General features: G+C 40.5%; 1 protein-coding gene across 2 annotated transcripts in view; it reads right to left on the bottom strand.

Annotated features, from left to right (window-relative positions):
* The window catches only part of GRID2 (glutamate ionotropic receptor delta type subunit 2), a 919,670-nt gene that overhangs the window by 283,999 nt on the left and 620,136 nt on the right, over window positions 1-15,535 (bottom strand). For both annotated transcript variants that reach the window (XM_044429596.1, XM_044429597.1), the window contains 2 exons: window positions 8,165-8,338; window positions 1,805-1,966 (listed from right to left, as the gene is read on the bottom strand). In XM_044429596.1, the coding sequence (XP_044285531.1) occupies window positions 1,805-1,966; window positions 8,165-8,338 (336 nt within the window). The remainder of the gene's footprint in view (window positions 1-1,804; window positions 1,967-8,164; window positions 8,339-15,535) is intronic.

The raw sequence follows: 15,535 nt of genomic DNA, 5'->3' as shown, positions 1-15,535 counted from the left end.
CTATGTAAAATTAAAATTAGATTAAATTAAAAGATGGCTATCTAAAACATATGTATCCTTAACATATAGGATGACCTTTCTTTCTTCTTTTCTTCTTGAACAAGTTATATCCTTCAATTGCTAAATTTCAGTCATGGGTGTCATACCATCAAGTTTCATGTACACCTATCAGGTTGTATTTGCCAGCTTATATTAAGAATTCAAGTTTGTTTCTCATACTCTGGGCATTACTATATAGATATTAAAGATCATGTGCTTTACAGTCTGGACCAGCTATTGGGAACATGAGAGAATAATCAATCATGATTGCAAGCCTGTGCATGTTTAGACAGAAATAAGTCTTACAATTCCCAATATTCCTGAGCAGTATGACTGGCTAGGGCATGCTGGGAGTCCTAGGTTTTTTTCTGTCTAAGTAAGCACCCTATATAATATGTGGAACCTACTACCCAAAAGTTTAGGGCACCTACTTCTTTACTTGTGTTTTATCAGCAGTTGAAAGTTTTTCCTCCTCAGAAAGCTTTAATCTAGTTCCTGTGTAAGCTATTAAAGGCTTGCTTAGGCAATCATTTTTAGTTTGGTATTGTGCTTATTATTTTAATACTTATTAGATTACTTTTTTTTAAGGTAATTGTACTGGCATTATATTGTGCGCAGCTTTGTAGATGCTTGGCTTTGAAAAAGAAGGGTTGAGAGAGGTAACCTGTAGTTTTTAATATGAGTTTTCTAGTTGAAGTTTCCAGATAGAGTTTTGCCAAATATTAGGTAGCTATGTGTTTCCATTGAAAACCATTCTTCAGTAGTGGTGTTAGCAGAGGAGTCACACAATTCTGTATGATTTGATGCATATGATAAAGAAAAATACTCATCCTGCTTCAGTTGCTTCAGACCAATCACTTCCTAGTATGACTGTATACATAACCAATTACATTGCTGAAAAGTGATAACAGGATGGAGATGTGTCAACCCATGCAGTGCACATTTATTGGTAGAGTTGGGATCCATGACAGTATAGAGTGATTCATATGCAAGGTAAGGTTATCTTGCTTGTCTAGCAACAGCATGATTTGATCTTGGAGAGTCCTACCTCTCAACTTCCAATTACAAAAAGAAGATGAGAATGTTTGTACTTCAAATCTCTGTAGGCCTAACAACTCCACAACCATATGGTGGATGTGGACAACCAGCTGTTTCTGCTATTCATAAGGCAATAAACTCCCCTCAGGCACATATTTCTCCTACAGAGTATAGGTCTTGAAAAAGCTGTTGCAAAGAGTGCTGCCACTCTATAGAAATTTGCAGGTTATTATCATGCAAGTCATTGTAAATGCTTTGTGACAGTCATAGACTTGTGAATCTAGAAGAGCATAATCGATGGATGTGGGGTAGGAGAAGGCTCTCAATGACTTCAGGGCAGGCACAATCCCAGAAAGAGAGAAGTCCAGCAATGATGGGAGTTATAGAACTTCCTTCTGTGTAAACATGCATAGGATTGTGCACTTTTTGGTTCATGTGCTATATTAAAGGAATAAATATATTTGACTTTCACCTTAGATATTCCAAAATCTGACCATGACACACCACTATGACGTGTTCTTAAATCAGTGTTTGAGGGAATTAAAACATAACATGGACTCACTAAAAGAATTTAACAGGGGATGTGACAAGAGTCCAAAATAAGGTTTTCTATTTTTTCAGAAATGTTATCAGAGGTGCAGGTAGGACAGCCAGTTTGCAGCTATGGGAATCACACAGAACATCTCCTGAAGGCAAAGAATTAGAAGGACAGAATGGTCCAAAGTACCTTCTTGATTGTGTCCAACATGGATCGTCCTCCTTGCCATGGTTTTGAGTTCTTCCTAATGCATGTCAGACTGGCCATGCTGTGCCACTTTCGGTCCTCCAGCTTCTTATGGAAAGCATTTGCAAGCAAAAGCACCGTATCATATATGTAGAGGTTGGTAATCTGTCAAAGAGATTAACAATTGATTGTAAGAAGCTAGCAGCACATGCTGGCAGACTTCATAAGTGGCTTATCTCCGTTGGCAGCACTCAGGCTTTCATTAATTTCAATGCAGCATCACTAAAAACACAATACAACAACAATAATACAGAAGTCCTGCCTTACATTTTGAGAACTAGCTGGAGCTAGGAATCTGTACATGGTGGCTTGTTAATTTAGTTTGCATGTTGTGAGCAATGGCATGATGCAAGCTGCCATTGGAAATCTCATATTTCTCAGTCTGAGATTTAGTATAGCACATGTAATGGAAGGGGGTGTCTTGAGTTTGTGTGGTTTGCTGATAAATAACACTTAGAGTTCAACCTTATGCATGTTTAGACAGAAAAATGTACTAGAACTGCCAGTTTTCCCTGAGGAATGCTGGCATTTGTAGGACCCCTTTCTGTCTAAATGTGCTCAGAAATGTCCTTATATTGATAGAACAGCATAGGTTTACTGCTTGCATTACCAAGGAAAGATACATTTGTGCCTGCCATTGGCTATCTCCAAAGGTATCAAAGAGTTTGAATGGAAATGGATTTTTGGCTTTCCGTGTTTTTAGATTTATGTTCCTGGCTGGTATGAGGCCTTCACTCATCTAAGAGTAGTATTCCGCTTCCAGAGCATAACATCCAATCCTATGCCTGTCTGGTCTTCCACAGAGGTTGTGGGGTGATCAGATATTATGAAGTAATGTTCACTCCAAACATGTTGACAGCCACTGAAACATAAATGTTAAACTGGGGGGTTCAGGAAATCTGGATTCAAGTCCCCACTCATATATGAAGCTCTCCAGGTGAGTTTGGGCCAGTCATGGACCCTTTGTCCAACCTAACTCACAGGGTGAAGGACGATGAAGAAGAGGTTTCTGTGATCCACCTTGGGTTCCTTAAAAGAACAAAGGTGAGATATATGCATAATAAAGAGAATAAATGAATGTGCTTTCTAGCTGGTGGTGGTCTTCTCAGTTTAACATCTTCACCACTGTACATTTTGGGGTGTAATTCACGTCTTTCGTTTTCAGGGAAAAAGATATAAATGCCCTATTTTCAGGTACCTATTTTTAGGACTGAGGACCAAATGCTAAGTGGAATCGAAGTAGCCTAAAATATAACAACTTTGTAAGTGTAGGAGACTTAGTCAGCATCTACGCCACAACAGATTTATCTTATCAAAAATATTAATAAAAGTATCTCTGTCATGGTGCAACTTACTGTGAGTGGTATTTTAGGTGGTAAGAGATGTTACAGGGCAAGGGTGGGCGACCACAGGAGGTCCAGGGTGATCTTCAAACCTGACACTACTGCACAGGCTGCACGCAGCTGTGGCTGCCTCCCATATTTAGACAATTCTGCCCATGACGCTATCGAGGGCCAAAAGGGTCAAAATGAGCAGGCTTGCATGGTAAATTTGACCCTTCTGGTGCTCTGCAGCATCATGGACACCAGTGTTTGTTTCCCTGGGGTAATGAAGATGGCTGGAGCCATGGGGGCAGGGTGCAAGCAGCCCATGGGCCACATGTTGCCCACACTTCCTAGATGGTTTTGAAGGAGTAATCCTTTTGACAGGGATGGGCAACCTGCTACCCTTACTATAATTTCTCTGCAGGTGGTCATTTCTGATTGCTGCCCTTTCTCTAGCAACCGGCTAGATAGAAAGTAAGGGGAAAGCATGATCTTTGCCCAAGATCAGCACGTGGTGGATGACAGTTTTCTCCTGAGGGATCATGTCCATTAATCAAAGAAACACAGAAGATTACCCATTCTTGATTTATGGGATAAACAGTTGTAAAGCTCTCATCTGCCAATTGCCTATCGTTACTCTAGTTTTTAATTAACTGGCACTCTGTAAAGCTGATCTTTAAAAATGGATTAATTGACAGACCCATTGGTTAAAGCAAATCAGCTCATAATTCATTTAAACATTGAGATTTTATTTCTTTGAAAATCCAGTCTCATTTCACCTGTAATTGGCAATGTAATGAGAATGCAGACAGAGCCTGCATAATTGCAAGGCCTGCATTGTTACAAGCAGGATTTGGCCAGCAACTTCAAGTGGTTTAAAAATGAATCCCCGCCCCCAAAATGGGAATTTGAAAGATGCAAAATATTTTTAGGAGCCTGCAGCCCCAAACCTAAGTACAAGACAGCAGAGCCACTAAGCACGCAAAAACAATCATCTTGGAACTTGACACATAAAAACACCAGTTTATCTTGCCATCGTTTCCCAACAAAGACTTATAAATGCATGTCCTTAACTTTATATTAGAGGAAGACTGAGACACCATCACAGCTCATATTGATGTATATGCTTGTTAATTTAAGAGTAATTTTGCAGTGCATCTATCATTGGTTAATAGAACTCCAGTGAACGGTGATCAGTAGCTATTAAACAGATATTTTAAGCCTTTACCAATAGTGCAGATGAGTACTTATGGCATTTTCTGTCACCAATAATTCAAGCATAAGTTAATTTCTGCCTCTCTGAACTCCCTTCTTGTGACCTCAGAAGAATGCTGTGTTAATCATGGTAACCTCAAAACAGGTTATACAGTGGCTATTGAAAGTTTGCTTCCTATATTTATTGCTCTCACATCTAATCAAAACAGGTTTCTTAATGCCCTATATAATTCAACTGAAGACAATTGATTTAATGTACCTTTTTCAGAAGCCATAGTGTTGCACTGAGAGGGAGGGAGGGAAAGGATGGAATGACTAATAAAGACCTTGCTAGGAACCCAAACAAAACAAAACTTAATATTTGCTTTTCTGAACATTTCAGGAATGAAGAATGGCATGAGTGCATGTAGTTGTACTCCAGCTTGATCTGGAAAAAATATGAGGCACAGAACTACACGAAAGGTCATAGAATGGCTGTATTAGCATGAGGACCAGCCGCTGATTTTTTTTCACTCTAATACTGGTTGGTATGACTGCAGGTGGTTCAGTGGTTTAAACCGCTGTGCTGCTGGGTTGGTAGATCGAAAGGTCGCCGGTTCGAATCTGCACAACAGAGTGAGTTCCCGTTGCTCCGTCCCAGCTCCTGCCAACCTTGCAGTTCGAAAGCATGCAAACGCAAGTAGATAAAAAGGTACCACTTCAGTGGGCAGGTAACAGTGTTCTGTGCACTTTGGTGTTTAGTCATGCTGGCCACATGGCCACGGAGACTGTCTGCGGACAAACGCTGGCTCCCTCGGCTAGGAAACGGAGATGAGCACCACCTCCTAGAGTCAGGCATGACTGGACGTAACGTCAAGGGGAAGCCTTTACCTTTACCTTTAATACTGGTTGTGGTCTATTCCAGCTGAGATGCATGTTAGCAGGATATTGAGAAGGGCTTTAATTTGGTGGCAAATGCATGCTTTGTGTTCCCAAAGTGCCAGGTTAAATTTCTGTTATCTCCATGCAGGGAAGTGAAAGACTCCCATCTGAAAATTGGGAGAACTGCTGCCAGTCAGAGTGGGCCATCATGGTGGTGCCATTTGGGCAGCAGAATTGCTTCTAGGGTAAGAGTCACCTAGCAGATTTTTGATGGCACTGCGGTACCAAGTGAAAATCTTTGCCCGAGGGGAAAATATGTTGCATATTTATTATTTTCTGTTGTGTTTAATTGTTATGTATTGTATTTAATATTGTGTCTGTTTTGCCCTGTGCTTCATAAGTTGCCCAGAGAAACTGACTGGCTTCAGACAACATGATAACCCAGACTGGAGGGTTCAATATGGGATAAGCATGGGTTGCTGTTAAAAGTGGGTTATTCTGTTGTCTGAACTAGATACACTAACAAACCATAGTTTGTTAATTATAAACAATCCACAGTTCATAACAGAACATCAAATGATGAGTTTCATTTATGGGTTGTTTGTCCTTTGTTAGCATGGCTGTGTTCAGACAATATGGCAAGCCATGTTTCAAGAACGATCCATGGTTCAGCAACAACCCATATGCGACCAACACTTCGACACTTAATCCTTCTGTGTTGTCAGAAGCTAACCAATATGGTAATGAGTAATCCCCTAAGTCAAATATATAAACAAGAAGCCATGATTAGGTCCTTTATAAACAGTGTTAAGAATCTCAAAGATTTCTGAAACCTTTCATATAACTATCAGTCTTCCGCTGCTGATTATAAGCTGCCTGTATTGCTATGTATGACACCTGTGCATCAGAAATAATATTGCTCCCTCAATTAAGTTAGTACAGTTCTGGCCACCACACATAAAAATGATATTATTAGGAAAGTGCAGAATGGTGTAACTAAAGTGATCAAAGAACTGGAGCAGCTCCACTATGAGGAAAGGTTATGATATCTGGGATTGTGTAACTAAGAAAAAGCATGAGTGAAGTGAAACATGACAGAGGTGAAGAAAATGATGTGTGGTGTGGATTTTCACTTACTCTCATAATACAGGAACCCAATGAGGTCACCCCATGAAACTGATTCATGTGAAATTCAGAACAGTTGAAAGGGAGAATTTCTTTGCACAGAGCATGGTTACACTGTGAACCTCAGTTCCACAAAATGCAGTGATGGTCACAGCTTGGATGGCTTTAAAGGGGGATTGGTCCATTGCATGGAGGTGAAGGGCGTCAATGGATGCTAGTCCTCCTGACCATTGCTAGCTCCAATAAGGCAGTATGCCTTTGGGGAATGTGAGTGAGAGGGTGCTCTTGCTCTCATGTCCAGTTTGTAGGTTTCCCATGGGCAGCTCATTGGCCACTGTGTATAGAGTATTGGACTGGACAAATCCAACACAACTTGTTCTGAAGTTAAAATTACAGTCACTGTTTGTCACCCTGGATGTGCTCCGTTTCATCTGGGAAGGGCATATTCAAAACATTGCAATTTACCATACTGTTCTAAGCTTTGCGTGGCTGAGAGCAGCGTTGTGGAATTTCAGGTCAAATTTTGGCCATCCAGGTTCCTGCAATGTCCACCTCCCTTCTCTTGTCCCTGCTTCCTTTCTTTCAACTGCCAATTGTTTGCTGGTTTTTCAGCTTTTGTGAGCCTTTGTCCTTTGTTGAGGTTTTCATCTTGACTTTATTTTGCACTGTTTGTTGTAATGTTTGCACTTTGTTTTTACTGTACTGCATAGCACCCAGAGAGATTCAGCTACCAGGTACTTAAAAGTACAGTTTATAAAATAAATACTGTAGTTTGAGTCATATTTAGTCAGTTTAATATTCCCCATTCTGCAGGAAACTCTTACTGTCCTGTACTTTCAGATAACACAAGTGGAAATATGTGGATGGAAAATATGCCAATATTCTTGTGACCATGATGCTCTGAATTTGTAGCTAATTTTTAGTCAAAAGAACATCATCTAATATGTACTGTATCATCTGTTATATTGAGCACCCAGAATCAGCTATGATCTTTAGACAACCTGGCAGGATTTCTCATCTTTAATGATTCTGATGATATGTTTCCAGTTACTGGGTGAAAGCAAAGCACCTAACAAACAAGCTTACCATGTGCTCATTCATATTCTTCAATATTAAACAAAAGCATGTATAGCAATAAAAGGTACTATACTTTGGAAGTCATATGTAGGGTATAATGAAAATAAAAAGACCTCAATTAAAAAGTAAATAAAAATACAGTCACGTTAAAAAGACATAATATTCAAACAGCAGGATTCCATCATAAAACCCTGCTCAGAATTCTTTTAAAGGGCTTAGGTAACAGTGTGATATTTTTTATCAGAGGATTTCTTATTTATCTGGATTGTTTTTCTTTGGAATGACCTGTGGTTATGAACAAATTCATATTCATTCATTTGTTTGACAGCTAGAGCTTATCCTCTCAGCAAGACATGTTGCTAAGAGATTTCAAATAAAGAAAAGGTAGAAATGCAGACCTCTCCTCCATCACTTGAAAAATGTGGGTCTACTTGGGCAGGTTTTCTGAGCTATAAGATTTCCAATGGAAATAACAGGAATCCTTTTCTTAGAGAGCATTAAATGAATACTGACCATCAAAGAACTTGTTTGCCTGTTTGTATTATGGATCATATACATATGTCTGTGTTTGTAAGTGTGACCTGTTGAACAATGAAAGACTAAAACATCACCCATCACTACATAACAACCTTTTGACCCCCTGCATATTACTATAGCAGCTAGTTAATAGTTGACAACACATTCATGAATCTGAGGATACCTCCATATTTTGAGAGAAAGGGTCCTTAGGATCACAGAGTGAAGAAGATATTCGGTGGTTCCCACGGAAACATCGCTGACTGATGTTCTGTGGCACAGGAAAGGACTGTCGAATGATGGTTAACCTTCCAATTGACTTCCTCACCAGTTCCTGCACATCTGCATCATTGATTTCCTGAAAGATATTGAAGAAATTGAAGAAACAGACAGAAATTGAAGGCTCACAAAAACTTTCCATGTTCTAAACATTTTAGAATATATATTTCAAAACAGCCTTCCCCAGCCGGGTTCCCTTCAAACATTTTGGTGGAGAACTCCCAGCACTTTTGACCATTGATCATGCTTGCTGATGAGAAATGATGTCCAAAACACCTGGGATGTACCAGATTGGAGAAGGCTGTTCTGAACTCTGGAGACATGACACCATTTATGTGTTATCATCATCATCACCATTGTCATTGTCATGGTAATCAGCATCATCATCAGCAGCAGCAGAAGCAGCCGCTGCATAATATGATGGAGAAGGCCCATGGCACTAAGTTCCCATATACATCATGCAGCTGCTGGTACATATGGTGCTTGTTTTACACTGAGGTCTGATGCAAACAGCCATCGTGAGGAACCCAAGTGGGAGAAATGCACTTGGAAATCTACTGGGCACTCCTTTCCTGCACATGCTAAAAGAGCAAGAGAGGGAAATAAGCAGCGAATAGAAGCTGCAGCCTGGGGAAAGAGCACTGACAGGTGCTGCTCTCTCGAGGGGTGACCTGTGTGAGAGCGTCAAGAGACTGGGGACACGGAGGATGACCAAAGCATTGCAGGAGCTGCAGAGTTTATGATTTGGGATATAAGGCAGAAAGGGCAGGGGACAGCATGCACGTGAGGGAGGAGCGCTCTGAAACCACTCTTCTCCCTAGTCTGAGCATGAGCATCCACTGAGAGGAAGAAGAGACACTTTCACAGCCAATTTGACTAGCCTGAAGGAGTGTTTTGCACCCACTCACCTGCTTGACTTTTATCCCATCAAGCAGCCTGAAGGAACGTCCATCTGCCAACATAAGCAGAGTGACCTGGCAGTTGGTGCTTGCTTCAGTGCTGGGAAGAGGACACACTTGAGAGCAGCAAGCCAGCTTAGGTGGTTTGGCAGTTGAACTAGTACCATAAATGGCTCTGCTCTAAAACTTCTTGCCACCACTGATTTGCCATCTCTTGCTTTGCTTCTCATTGCCTACTCAGACAAATGCTCAAAGGTAGCAGTCATGGCTCTAGCATGCACCACATGAAGAAAACAACTTTTGCTGGTGCGTATGGCCTTTTGCTCGCGTGTATGTATGAAGAGAACCCTTTCTCAAAGGCTCTCTTTGTAATGCAGTGGAAGAAGGCAACTGTTTTAGAAAGCTGGGTGGTCCAGGCCAGCAACATGCAAGAATCACTGCCAAAAAGGATACCACTTCAGGAGGATCATAGAATAGTAGAGTTGGAAGGGGCCATGAAGGCCATCGAGTCCAACCCTCTGCTGTTGTAGGACACCACATTACACCATCCCACTCAGAGGGCTGTCCAGTTTCTTTTGGAATGTCTCTAGTGTGGTGGAACCCACCACCTCTCTAGGCAGCTGGTTCCACTGTCATATTGCTCTACAGTAAGGAAGCTTTTCCTGATGTCCAGCCTGAATCTGGGTTGGCGCAATTTGAATTGATTATTCCATGTCCTACACTCTGGCATCAGCAAGAAGAGATCATGAACTTCCTCTTTGTGACAGCCTTTGAGGCACTTACGGAGAGATATCATGCCCCCCCCCCCCCAAGTCTTCTCTTCTCAAGGCTGAACATGCCCAGTTCTATCAGTCTCTCCTCACAGGGCAGGGCTTCCAAATTGGGAGAGCACAGTAAGAATGGCCGGGAAGATTAAAACTGGCTCCCTGCACTCAAGTATCTGCTGTTGCATTTAACACAATAGTACAGCCTGCCTTACATAGAGCCATTTAGAAGTGATTGTGACACTACGGTATCATAGCAACACTGGTAGATGGAGGCAAAATATAGCAATCCATAGATTATTTAACGCTGCCATTTTTCTTCCAGATAACACTATTACCAAGTGCTTCCTCTTGTATTAGTACTTGGTGGCCTAAAAACAGGAACACTGCAAGAGATGCAAGTAACTGCGGCAGTCCTTGAAGGAATGTTGTCTCCCATTAGGGATGTCAGAGAAATCTGCAATGGATCAGTTTTTCTTAAATTCTGTGGATTTGAAGACCTTTTTCATTTTATATAATTTTGCATACATGTGGTTGTAGAAAAATAGGTACTTCTACAAAATGGAAAATGTGCATTTCTATCTTAAGCTACAGCATGAAAATAAGTCATCTCCCCCTCCCGCCGGGACCTGCTTATTTGGGAATCAAATTCATGTACTTTTTTTTTCTTTTCAAAATGCAATTCTGTCAATGAGCAGATGATGGAAGAAAAGGCATCTGACAATCTATAAAATGTACACAAAATAGATTTTGTAGTGTACATACTGCACATCCCTCTCTCTCATACATCCCTGCACCAAGTGTGTTGTCATGAGCATGTGATAGCAATAGTAAAGAAAGTAAGGAAACATCCTTTCCTCATTTCATCTCCATCTATGCTTCTGCTGCAATTCTCATGACTACAAAATAAAAAAGAGGAGATGGAAGTAGGGAATGTGCTTTGGGAGTGACAACTGGTTGAGAGACCTTCTAAGAATGATGGAGTCGGAAAAGACAGGCAGCTAGTTTTTCCATGATTTTGGAATATCACAAAAAAGTTACTCAACTTCTTCAGACTTTCCTCAGAAGTACCTGGGTAATTTCTACAGTTATTGGAGATGGAAGAACTCTCCCATTTTTAATCATCAGCTCTTGAGCATTAGGTAGACCAAATCTCAATGTACAATAACTGATATGAAAGTGAGAAATATTGATCATAATTAATGATTTTTCAAGTGTCATTCCTGCTAAGCATTATTAGATGATCATAAAATCAGGACTAACATTAATCTGTGCAAAATATGGCTATATAATAAAGTTTAAAAAGCTATATAAAGGTTCTTGTTGCTCTATATGCCTACACTTAAACATTGCAGAACAACTGGGTCAGTTGAATTGCTGTTATTATTTCATTTCTTTAATGGCCCAACAAATAAAATGCTGAGAGACATGAATTTTAAGCATCAATCTTCTTGACTACACTAAACCTATTTTATTCCTCTTCATAGCTTGTCATAGATTTTTGAAGCCATCTGTTATTTATGTTCTTTATGAAATATAGATTTTTCTGCAAACAAAATAACACCTGGCATCAGCTGTGTCCAGTGTAATATCCTGAATTCCTGGTCGATTAATCCTTAATGTACCATAGATAATGGCTTTTCTCAGCTTACAAAGCTGTCTTATCATTTAGTTTGTATTATTCCATTAGCTACAGCAGGGAGAAAAAGTTGCTATCCTTCGCAAAATGCAAGCAGTTCTTCATATACCTTCAATATAATTAGAGGCAGAATTTTTAAAGAATTGAATTAACACCATTCTTTTACAAGTCACAGGTTCTTAAAATGATTGGAGGGATGGTGGTTAAGTTCATAGTGTATCATTATTTGTTGCCTTTCTTTGTTACATATCTTGGGCCAATCCAACAAGCCAAAGAAGTGCTGCACATGAGTAGCTCTGCATATAAAGGTACAGGTAGCAGAAACACTGACCAGTGATGGAGAGATAGCCTTTGGCACCTGTGTGAGCAAGCAGAGAGCTATTCAGCCATTCAGCTACAAGAGCAAAAGCAAATATCCCTCTTGTTTCCATCTGTTCAAAATCTTGCCGTTTCAGAGAAACAGAGTGGGCCCACTATAGTACGCATTGCATTATTTATTCCCCCACTATTTGAAATACAGATTGAAAAGTCCACGTGGAAGGGATTTCTTTCTCCCCTATGACCCAAACTCTTTTGGCTTGGATTGCTTTGTTAAGTACCGCACACTTTGATAGTGCTGTATTGAGAAGATCTCTGTAAAATAAAAGTCCATGTTAGCAAACAAGTGTAGCCCACTGCACCAAGCATGGGTAAACAGGGAGTTATTTAACTTCACTGCATCAGAGCCAGGGGCCATAGGGTCAAGGAAGAAAACGAAGACAGACAGGACAGAGGCAACACCAGCTAAGCTATGGAAGGGATGAGTGCTCTTGCCACAGAGTCTATTATGGCAAAAGCAACAGGGACAGCCCCTCGTGCTTTTAGTGAATTCCTAGCGAAATTATCATCATGCCCATCATATCCATCACATTCCAGGCTCACATCAAGAACAGAATCTCAAGACAGAGATAAGCAGCAGAAGAGAAAGTGCTTCACAGATATGGGCTGCATCAATTCTCTATGGGGGAAAGGAAAAGGAATTTGTGATATGATTCAGAGCAGAAAGAGCCTGCCCTTTACTTTACACAGAGGATTCATTTACCAGATCAGAAAATAGGGTTTTCCCAAACCTCAGTTGTGTCTTCAAGTCTGGGAAAGTCCCATAGGTAGGTGGGAGAACCCTACTTTGCAAGTTCGGTCCCTGGCATCTCCAGAAAAATTGCACAAGAATCCCGTGTGAAACCCTGGAAAGTCATCGCCAGTCAGTGCAGACAATATTAAGCTTAGATGGACCAATAGTCTGATATTGTATAACACAGCTTCTCATGGTCTCTCCATTTACTTCTCTGCATATAACTGAATGGTTGATTCAGTCCTTTGAAGAAAAGAAAAGCATTTCCTTTGGGATAATTTCACTTGGTTGGGATACCCAATGGGGTAAATATAATGCATGCCTCTGAATTTGTCAGGGTCCTTGTACAAATCAAGCACCCCTTCTCAAAATTTTGTGCAGCCCTGTCATCTGCCTAGAATGTCTGGATTTCCTGTGTGGATTGGGACCTCATCAGGTTACCCACAGCGACAATAGATCCTTAACTATTTCGGCATGCTGCCAAGATCCCACGTGGTTCTGTGGGCATGTGACTGCTCTTCCCTCTGCACCAGAACCCGTTCCCTCCTGCTATGCAGTACAAGAGGAGTGAATGGCAGTGTTTGCCTCTGCAGTAACTGAGGAGCTGTCAAGTTATTTAATGCTGTGAATCATCACACCCATGTGACTGCAATACACTGCCAAGTTCTATTTTCTAAGAAGTTTTGACTTTCTGCTGTGCAAACATTTATCATGTGTCTCTCCCAAAAAGCACAAAGCATTGTTTCTTCAGTATTCAGCAGTTTTGTGCATTTTAATTAGAAGTCAAAGTTTTTATTTTTGCACTTTCTTTGCCTTTAGGCAGTTGCCACCCTTAAGACAAATGGTGTATTTTACAAACACTACTTGCAGGCAAAAATTATACAGGGAGAAAAGGCTTAGACTGCAGTCCTGTAGAGATTTACCTGGGAGTAAGCCCCAGTAAGCTTGTGGGCTACACTATGTGGTAAAAATGCATGGGATCCATTGCCAATCGGAAAGGGTGATGCATACTTTCTCATAATAATGAGATATTGCAAGCAATGCACTGAACAATTTCACAGTTGCGGCCTTTTGGAATATATAGATTATACTGAATTGTTTTCTGTTTTATTTACAACTTCTGCTGAAAGCATAAAATCAGATTAAATGACTAAATGTTGTTGATGTATTTATTTCCTGGGTGGATCTTTTGAAAGGGAAGAAACTGTTCTTACTGGATTGATTCCAGACCTAGTCATACTTACAGCAGATGCAGTGAAATCCCATCCATTTCTGTTGGTTTGCTCTAAGTAAGCCACCATATCAAACAAATTGAGTAAAATACAGTTCAGGTTACTTTCCACATACAAAACAGCTCAAGGAATAGTTATGAGGTAAAACTAATAATAGTTCGTTACAGGCATTTTTCCCTTCTGCCTTTTGCTTTAGCAGCAGTCAGGGATAGAACAGTTTAGTGGGTACCAAGAAAGGAGTAAGGGTGCATTGATGAAAGCAAGCATCATGCTGCCTACACTTGTCCAGCAATCATGTACTGCTGGATCATTCAGGAAAAAAGCTGTTCTCCATTACATTGATCAAGGAGGACAGAGTAGCACTAGACTAATTGATTGCTCCTACAAGATGGAGTTATGGCAATCAACCTCCATTTAACACTGATAGAAATGGGAGTTATTTATTTTTCAAATCTCCAAGTCATTTCTTGTTAAGTTGCTTTCTCAAGGTTGTTGCACTATCTGACTTAAAATAGCATGTAATGGACAATAAAATCAAGAAAGCATTTTCAAACTTGCTTATATCTTGAAGTGAGCAAATGAAACCACAAAAGGTCAAAGCTTCTAAATCAAGAGCAGGCAGTGCATGATTCTGGAAGCCCTTTCTGTGGACTGAAAGTTCTCATTAACATTTTAATTTCTAATGGATGTATGAGAATCTCAGGTTTTGTGATTGCAGAGACACTTTTGAAACTTGCGATGCAAATGTAAAGCCTCAAGGGCCTTTACTGTAGCTTGTGAGGTTTGTTAGAATTCTGGAACTTCCATGTTTCTCTTGAAACACATTCTGGTCTCCATGGCTTGCACAGAAAAAGCTGATCAGAGAAAGCACATTGTAATGATGTTTTCATTGCTTGCTGTTTCACTAAGGACTGAAAACAAGCACATGAATTTTCTCTGTTCCTAAATTCCTCCCTGACTTTTTTGGCCTTTGTGACTCTACATTTCCAACTACAGAATGATGTGGGAAATTTAATCATGTTAGCTCCTTGCTCCTATATGAACTTGCCAACAGGCAAGATAATATTCAGAGCTCCTTCTCTGACTGCCTCGACTTCCAGAGGTTCGGCAGATGGTAAAGAAGGAGAGAATCTTCTCTGTGGTGGCACCTAGCTGTGCACCATCATCCCCAGCGTTGTTTATCTGGCTCCTAATCTATTGGATTCAAGGTGACATTCAATACTACTTATTTTTGACCAATAACTTAGGGATTTGTATCACTGATAGTGCTGTTTTATTTAACTGTATTTTCTTGGGATTTTAATCTTGGTAATTCCTATTGTCATGGATCACTGCCTTTTCGTGGCAAAGGGGCTTGTGTAGCTCAATGAAGCTATGAGCTATGCCATGCAGGGTCACCCAAGATGTACAGGTCATAGCAGAGAGCTCTGAAAAAATGTGATCCACTGGAGAAGCAAATGGCAACCCACTCCAGTATCTTTGCCATGAATACCCCATTGACAGTACCAAAAGGCTAAAAGATATGACGCTCGAAGATGAGCCCCTCAGGTTGGAAGGTGTCCAATATGCTACTGTGAAGAGCAGAGGGCTAGTACTAGTAGTGCCAGAAAGAATGAAGCGACTGGGTCAAA

The sequence above is a fragment of the Varanus komodoensis genome, unplaced genomic scaffold (assembly GCF_004798865.1).
Source record: "Varanus komodoensis strain SLA01 unplaced genomic scaffold, ASM479886v1 scaffold2, whole genome shotgun sequence".
Lineage (NCBI taxonomy): Eukaryota > Metazoa > Chordata > Lepidosauria > Squamata > Varanidae > Varanus > Varanus komodoensis.
The sequence above is the reverse complement of the archived record's forward strand: the minus strand, read 5'-3'. Positions and strand labels throughout refer to the sequence as shown.